This window comes from Tauraco erythrolophus, unplaced genomic scaffold (genome assembly GCF_009769465.1).
Source record: "Tauraco erythrolophus isolate bTauEry1 unplaced genomic scaffold, bTauEry1.pri scaffold_74_arrow_ctg1, whole genome shotgun sequence".
Lineage (NCBI taxonomy): Eukaryota > Metazoa > Chordata > Aves > Musophagiformes > Musophagidae > Tauraco > Tauraco erythrolophus.
Genome location: NW_028238641.1, coordinates 1,381 through 8,497, shown reverse-complemented (window position 1 = coordinate 8,497; position 7,117 = coordinate 1,381). Strand labels below are relative to the sequence as shown.

General features: G+C 46.8%; 2 protein-coding genes across 2 annotated transcripts; both read left to right on the top strand.

Moving 5' to 3' along the window:
- Nucleotides 1-233: 233 nt before the first annotated feature.
- LOC147525757 (uncharacterized) lies at nucleotides 234-2,512 on the top strand. The gene is made up of 2 exons (XM_086631042.1): nucleotides 234-267; nucleotides 1,122-2,512. Exons 1-2 carry the CDS (start codon nucleotides 234-236, stop codon nucleotides 2,510-2,512), a joined length of 1,425 nt encoding a protein of 474 aa, XP_086487168.1.
- Nucleotides 2,513-3,852: 1,340 nt separating this feature from the next.
- On the top strand, nucleotides 3,853-6,882 carry LOC104374823 (TOP1 binding arginine/serine rich protein, E3 ubiquitin ligase). The gene is given in 3 exon segments (XM_009981032.2): nucleotides 3,853-6,369; nucleotides 6,371-6,719; nucleotides 6,722-6,882. Coding segments are annotated over 3 exon segments (3,027 nt in total).
- Nucleotides 6,883-7,117: the final 235 nt, after the last annotated feature.

Sequence of the window (7,117 nt, the reverse complement as noted above, 5' to 3'; positions counted from 1 at the left end):
TCAAAGTAGGGTGCCGGATGATAAATGGAACCACTCATGAAAAGGCATCCCAAATTACTATCTCAATTGCTCCCGCAAATAAAAGCACAAGAGTCTGTGCCTCAAAAGAATTAGATTGTTGGCATAATTTCACACTAGCACAGACCACTGAAGTGGTTTGTCTTTGGGCTGATAGTACTGTCGGACTCTCATTCAAATTTAAAATAAATGCCATAGCTGGGCTGGTTACAACAATGCCCGCTGAAGCAGTTACACATCCTAAAAAAGGTACGTCTGTCACACGATCTACGCCAGTACCTAAGCTCGAACCCAAAATTTATGAGATTGGTCCGTATGTAATAAAAAATACGGGGCAGCAGCAAGCGTTGTTCAACCCGGAATGGTCTCTCAAAAGGGTAGAGTTATCAATGCAAATTAATGTATCAGAGATCCAACCGTTGTGTTCTCCTTTCTTACGAACCTCTTATGAAGGTGTCGTGGGTTATGTTGAACTGCCCCACACACAGCCGGTCACTCCCCCTCCCCCACCCCCAGGAATGAGGGAGAGAATTAAAGGATAAACGTGAAACCCGTGGGTTGAGATAAGAATGATTTAATACAGATGATTTAATACAATGTAGGTGCTCACCACCCCTCGTATGCGAAGCCCGTCTCGTCCCGAAAACTGCAAATCCCGGACGAACGCGAGGCCCCGAAATAGAGAGGGGCAGAGAGGGAGAGAAAGAGAGAGAGAGAGAAAGAAAAAAAAACAGCAGAGCAACAGCGCAGCGAGCGCAAAAGAGCAAAAGTGCAAAAAGAGCAAAAGCGCAAAAGCCCCTCTTCCCGGCTGACCCTCGCTTTTATACTGGGCATGACGCTGCATGATATGGAATACTAATTGGCCAGTTTGGCCCTCAGTCTTAAGTTCCACACAAATGACAAGGGGAATCGTGTCCCCCTTGTCCCAGCTATGCTCCCCCCTTATCCTGCCGTGTTTCTGTACTCCGCACACTGAAAGTCCTTGGAGTTTCACTTCCAACCACAAACATCAGCTTGCTATCAACATTCTTCTCAGAGTGAGCCTCTGAGTGAAACCAAAACAGGGAGCTCTTCTGGCTGTTAAAAAAAAAACTCTGTCCCAGCTAAAACTGGGACAGAAGGGTGGACTACTTGGCTAAGAAAAAGAAAGGGAATCTCTCGAAGACAAAGGCCAAGAGACCTGACAGGGTTGTTAGGAACAGGATTGGGAGTCCTGAATACCATGGACTCAGAATTGATAATGAACAAGCTGGCCGCTGTCACTACAGATCTGTCAAAACTGCAACAGCCCTTACAATCCTCGTTATTGACTTTAGGAGCTCATCAGTGGTTAGCATCACAAATCTTACCAGACTGGGAACAAACAAACATGAGAGATCACAATATAATTATGGACGTGATCGATGGGCTACAAGCCAATGTCTCGCTAGCTCTGAGTTGTGTTCAGGCTCAACTATGGATGCAGTCGGTAACTGCCTCTATTATAAGGGAAGGAGAGGAAGGGATATTTCCCACTGAAATCCGAAAGGTAGTTTGGGATGGTGCCACAAATGAAGAGAGAGAGCTTCAATCTTGGTGGAATATGGTAAATTTTACTTATAACCCCACCACGTACACAGTTACAGCCTTCGTACTAACCATTCGTAAGGCTCTAATAACCGTGATCCATCCCATTATAGCTTTAGGAATGTATCATGACAGAACCCTGCTTTACCCTTTTGAACATAGAACATGGGCCCAAAAGGAAAGAGGCAGATGGCAAACCGTAGATCTAGAATCCTGCATTGTGCGAGAACAACAAGGATTTCTATGTGAAAGTAATACCATACGGGCGCAAGATATTTGTTTAGATACTGATCAAAAGGTGTGTCATTTTGAAATTCGCCCTGATGCTGGCTCAAAGACAACCATAATATATGCCGGGAAAGGTTGTGCATGCCTACAGACAAAATGTAGCTCCATATTCGTGGAAGGGACAGAAGTAGATACTGAGAATCATTCAAACTTCTGCATCTGCAATTTCACTCGGATTACGGGATGTGACTTCCATTATTCTGCTCCCGTCACATCTCATGAAATTCTGAAATCAGACGATACATTGATTTATGAGTTAACACCCACACCTATAGGAGCGAATCTAACTCTGACAAAGAAATTACTACAACATCCAAGTTTAATGCAAATACTAGAAAGGATTAGAAATAGCGGACAGAAGACTCTGGTGACAGTTCATTATGATACAAATGAAATAGAGAAAATCGTAAAAAGAGTAGAAAAGGATGGAGAATTTGGATGGTGGGAAGCGCTTTTTGGATGGTCACCTTCGGCTACAGGATTTTTTAATCATCTAATACATCCTGTTACAGTACTGTTAATAGTGACAGCTACTCTGATATTGTTACTAACGCTGCTGTACGTATGGGTCTGGCGCATGTTTAAAAGGGTGTCTGCGATACACGAGGCGTTATATCAATCGGGAAGCCTACGCAAGTAAAAGAATTTACTTGATTCAATAGAAAAGGGGGGACTGATAGGGGGTTAGGTATAGGTATAGGTATGAAACTATATTAGCTACTATTTCTATGGATAGGTATAAGGGTAGACAAGACACAAAACTGCATAAAACGCTGGAATACATAGCTCTGTGAAGTAACTCTGTGAAATGTTAGAAGTTATCAAATACTAATCCTTGCTGTGGAATGCTATCCAGAGAGAAGGCCGGTAAGAGAGACAAAATAAATGATGGCAAGGTTCTAACTCATGACCCATAGGGAGAAAAACAGACAAAGAGAAGAGATAAGGACTAACAAGAACTAACATTTGTCTTCAAGCAATAACAAGTAGGAGACAGCCAGGTGCCCACTCAAGGCCAGGGAAACGGTTTAGCTGTATGGGCCCAGCCAAAACAAGAATTTCGGAGATTAGGGGAAGAAGTGAAAAACACACAGCGAGGAAGACCTGCGGCCTTCATCCCAAAGACCCCTGCCCACGACCACTGGGAGGCGTGTCAAGGAGGAGCCTGAGGCGGATCCTGGGGCGAGGACTATGGAAATGATCTCCCGAGAGAGAGACTGCCCGTTTGGGGAGGGGGTTATGAGTGTGTCTGTATAAATACAAGAAAACTGCCACGGTGGGGTGTGCACGTTTGTGGTGGAGCGATCCCCCGTGCACCCAGCGCTGCAATAAACATACCTACTTTACAACTTTCCAAGTTGTGGAGTCCGTGTCCGCACATCAGTTGTAACCTCAGTGCCAGTGCTGGGGCTGTAACCGCAGTGCCAGTGCTGGGGCTGTAACCGCAGTGCCAGTGCTGGGGCTGTAACCGCAGTGCCAGTGCTGGGGCTGTAACCGCAGTGCCAGTGCTGGGGCTGTAACCGCAGTGCCAATGCTGGGTGTGTAACCGCAGTGCCAGTGCTGGGGGTGTAACCGCAGTGCCAGTGCTGGGGCTGTAACCGCAGTGCCAGTGCTGGGTGTGTAACCGCAGTGCCAGTGCTGGGGCTGTAACCGCAGTGCCAATGCTGGGGCTGTAACCGCAGTGCCAATGCTGGGGCTGTAACCGCAGTGCCAATGCTGGGGCTGTAACCGCAGTGCCAATGCTGGGGCTGTAACCTCAGTGCCAATGCTGGGTGTGTAACCTCAGTGCCAATGCTGGGGGTGTAACCTCAGTGCCAATGCTGGGGGTGTAACCTCAGTGCCAATGCTGGGGGTGTAACCTCAGTGCCAATGCTGGGGGTGTAACCTTAAACCTGACTGTTATAGCTTTCTGTGTCTAAACTTTAACATTTTTGTCTCTCTGAGATAGCAATGATCTTGTGTCTTTTTCTTTTGTAGAAGATGACTTCAACAGATAAGGACTCTTCAGAAGACAGCAACTTTTCACCAAAAGCCAGCACCAGCGAGCTGCCAACAGAAGTGTCTCCTGACTCTAAATGCCCCATCTGCTTGGACAGATTTGACAATGTTGCGTATCTGGGTCGCTGCTTCCATAGGTTCTGTTTCTGCTGTGTCCAGGAGTGGTCAAAAACCAAAGCAGAATGCCCCCTCTGCAAGCAACCCTTTTCTTCCATTTTCCATACAATTCGTGCTGAGGATGACTTCAAGGAGCACATACTCAGCCCTTCAGAAAACAGGTCTTTTGCCAGCCCCGACAGCCAGAGATTTCGTTACCGTACCACCTTAACAGGGACACGGCGTGCTGGCAATTCCCCTTCCCCAAGGACGCTGTCCCCGCTGGATAACGGGATATTGTTTGAAGGGTTGTCGAGCGAACCGGTGCGGCAGAGAGATGGAGAGATTCAGCAGATGATGAGGAGGCTGGCCTCAAGGAGGCAGGCTAGTGCCGAGGGCAGATCTCTGCGGCAGAGTCAGGAGGAGGACATGATCCACTTCCGCCGAGCTCTGTACCATACTGGGGTGCGTATCCGTGGCATTCAGGATGGCGGCCGCTATCGAGACATTTCAGCAGAGTTTTTCCGCCGCAACCCTGCTTGCCTCCACAGGCTGGCTCCTTGGTTGAAGCGAGAACTCACAGTCTTGTTTGGTGCCCGTGAGTCTTTGGTCAATGTCGTACAGCACGTTATCATGAGTAAAGTGACGAGGTGTGATCTGGAAAGCGAAGCCTTTGCGAAAGATCTAAAGCTGTTTTTGCTGAATTGGGCTGAACACTTTGTACATGAATTCATCCGTTTTGCCCGTTGTCCTTTTAACTTAGAAGCGTACGATCAACATGCCAATTATGACTGTCCTGCACCGTCACATGATGAAGGGAGCCACTCAGACTTGTCAATTATTACAATATCTCCAGATACGGCACATTCTCAGGGGCCAGATAACAGTTTGTGTGTGACTGGTCTTGGTCAGGCCCCATGGGATGATGAAACTCTGGGGCCTTCCTTTTCCATCTCAGAAGACATTCGTGCAACCATAGCTTCTCCTCTAGAGATGTCAGGAACTTCTGAGGAGGGCTCTGCTACAAAGAGTGGAAGAACCAAACTGCAAACTCAGTTACAGGCTAATGCTGACTCAAACGACAGTGACTCTTCCTCGGACTACTGTGTTATTGTTGGGTACATTAAGCCGTTAGCTGAGAGGACACCAGAAGTGGTTGAGCTGTCCTCGGACTCTGAGGAGTCCATCAGGGAAGAGAAAAGGGAAGATGTGAAGAAACAGCAGCCAATCCAGTGTTGCAGCTGGAGTGATAGTGAACCAAGCAGGAGTTTCTCACCACGTTCACTCACGTATGAGGAGGATGTAGGTAGTTCTAGAAGTTGCTTATCTCCTGCAGTTGAGAAGACAGAGTCAGAAGATGATGAGAAGAACAAATATAAGGTAGAAGATCTGTCTCTACAGGACTTGAGCTGGAGCCCCTCTCTGGAGAGTGACACAGTAAGCTCCCCTCGGAATCACAGATTGTCTAGAAAGGGAAAGTCCAGAAGCCCACAATCGTGTTCACGGAAAAGTCGAGGTAGTCATAACCATCAGTCTAGGAGGGAGCATCGTAGAAAAAGCCAACTTAAAAGGAGACGATCGAGAAGCAGAGAGAGCAGCAAACATAGGAGCAAAAGAAGCAGCAGGAGGCGGAGGACTTATGACACCAGAGTCTCTCTAAAAAGCCAGAGAGGCTCTCTGAGTCGTGACAGCGCTCCATCCAGAGGAGTAAGCAGATCACGATCACGTAGCAAAGGCCACAGCAAAAGGAGATGGAGAAGCAGAGACAGTGATCATTACTGTGTAAGAGACAATTACCAAAGTAGGTACCACTGGGGTTACGCTTTCTGTAGTCGAAACGTGCTCGGAGATGGCTGTGAACCCTCCAGCAGGAGGACTCAGTGTAATGCTCACTATTCCAGGCAATCTGCTAGTCCAGAATACAGGATACGATCAGTTATTGAAAGGACAGATCTGCACAGCCAGAGAGGACTCCATGAGAGGCACTATTACTGTTATGAAAGATGCAGGTCGAGGAGTCAGTCAAGCAACAGGCCAAGGAGCCCTTCTGCAGGGACTGACAGAATGAAAAGTGAAAAGCCTGGTGGAAAAAGGAAGTACAAAACTCACCACTTGGAGAATGCATTCATGGAGAGCACAAGTCCAGGAAGAGAAAATCACCCCAAGAAAACTTTCTCAAAACTCAGTGACTGCTACAGAAATGAAGACAGCCTTTCAGACAATCGAGCAAGCAGCAAGACAAAGCGTAAGAAGAAGAAAAAAAAGATGAGGAGTCCAAGCGTGGAGATAGTCTGTGAAGGAAAAGCAACAGACACAACAAGGCATCTGAAAAAGAAAAAGCATAAGAAGAAACACCGGAAACATCACGAGAGTAACTCGGCACGTTCTTCTCCAGCAGTGATTGATTACAATTGATAGTGATAGTAGCAAGGAGCCAGAAGGTACTGAAGGTGACAGCAGTATGACTTGGACAGGCACAACTCGGATAAACAAGAGGGAAAATGAACCTCCGTCTTCTTTTCTGGAAAGGGCAGGATGTGGAGATGTTTACAGAGCTGGTGAGAAAACTGGAGGAGCAGCCAAAAAGTACAGTATTCCTACCAGAAGGGGAGACTTAGATGGTGACATTAGAAATGTTAATGTTGACCTTCGAGAAACAGCAGCTGGTCAGAGTCTTACCACAGGCGATACCAGCAGTAACACCCCTCCCACAGAAACCGTCACCAGCCACGTTCCAGAAACACCAGCAATGCCTGCAGCCCACTGCCTTCCCCCAGGATTTCCTTCCTGGAGAGTCCAGAGACACAACCATTGAAGCTAAGACTGCCAAAGGGACTTGTCAACAGATCCTCTTGGTTCGATTTCCCTGAAGAAAAATGTAGCACACCTTCCACAGAACACTTCTTAAAATTGTGAATTTAACTACCTTTTTCCCCTTGATAACAAAAACCCCGTATGTGATTGGTGTACGTTAAAAGATGCCTGGGAAATGGATAAAACCTTTGAATGTGTATGCACTTTCAGTCAAAGCAGATACAATATTGCTAGTGTGAAACTCTCAAAGTTTCTCAGAAGACTGTTTGGAAGTTGTAATTTCACAAAGCCATCCTGCATTCTTGTCATATGTAAAATACATCCACAGAATACTTCA

Bases quoted from the DNA above. Each gene is read 5' to 3' on its own strand.
- LOC147525757 (XM_086631042.1), top strand. From the start codon at position 234: ATGCCCGCTGAAGCAGTTACACATCCTAAAAAAG. The intron at 268-1,121 runs GTACGTCTGTCA...ACTCTGTCCCAG, and splicing joins AGTTACACATCCTAAAAAAG to CTAAAACTGGGACAGAAGGG.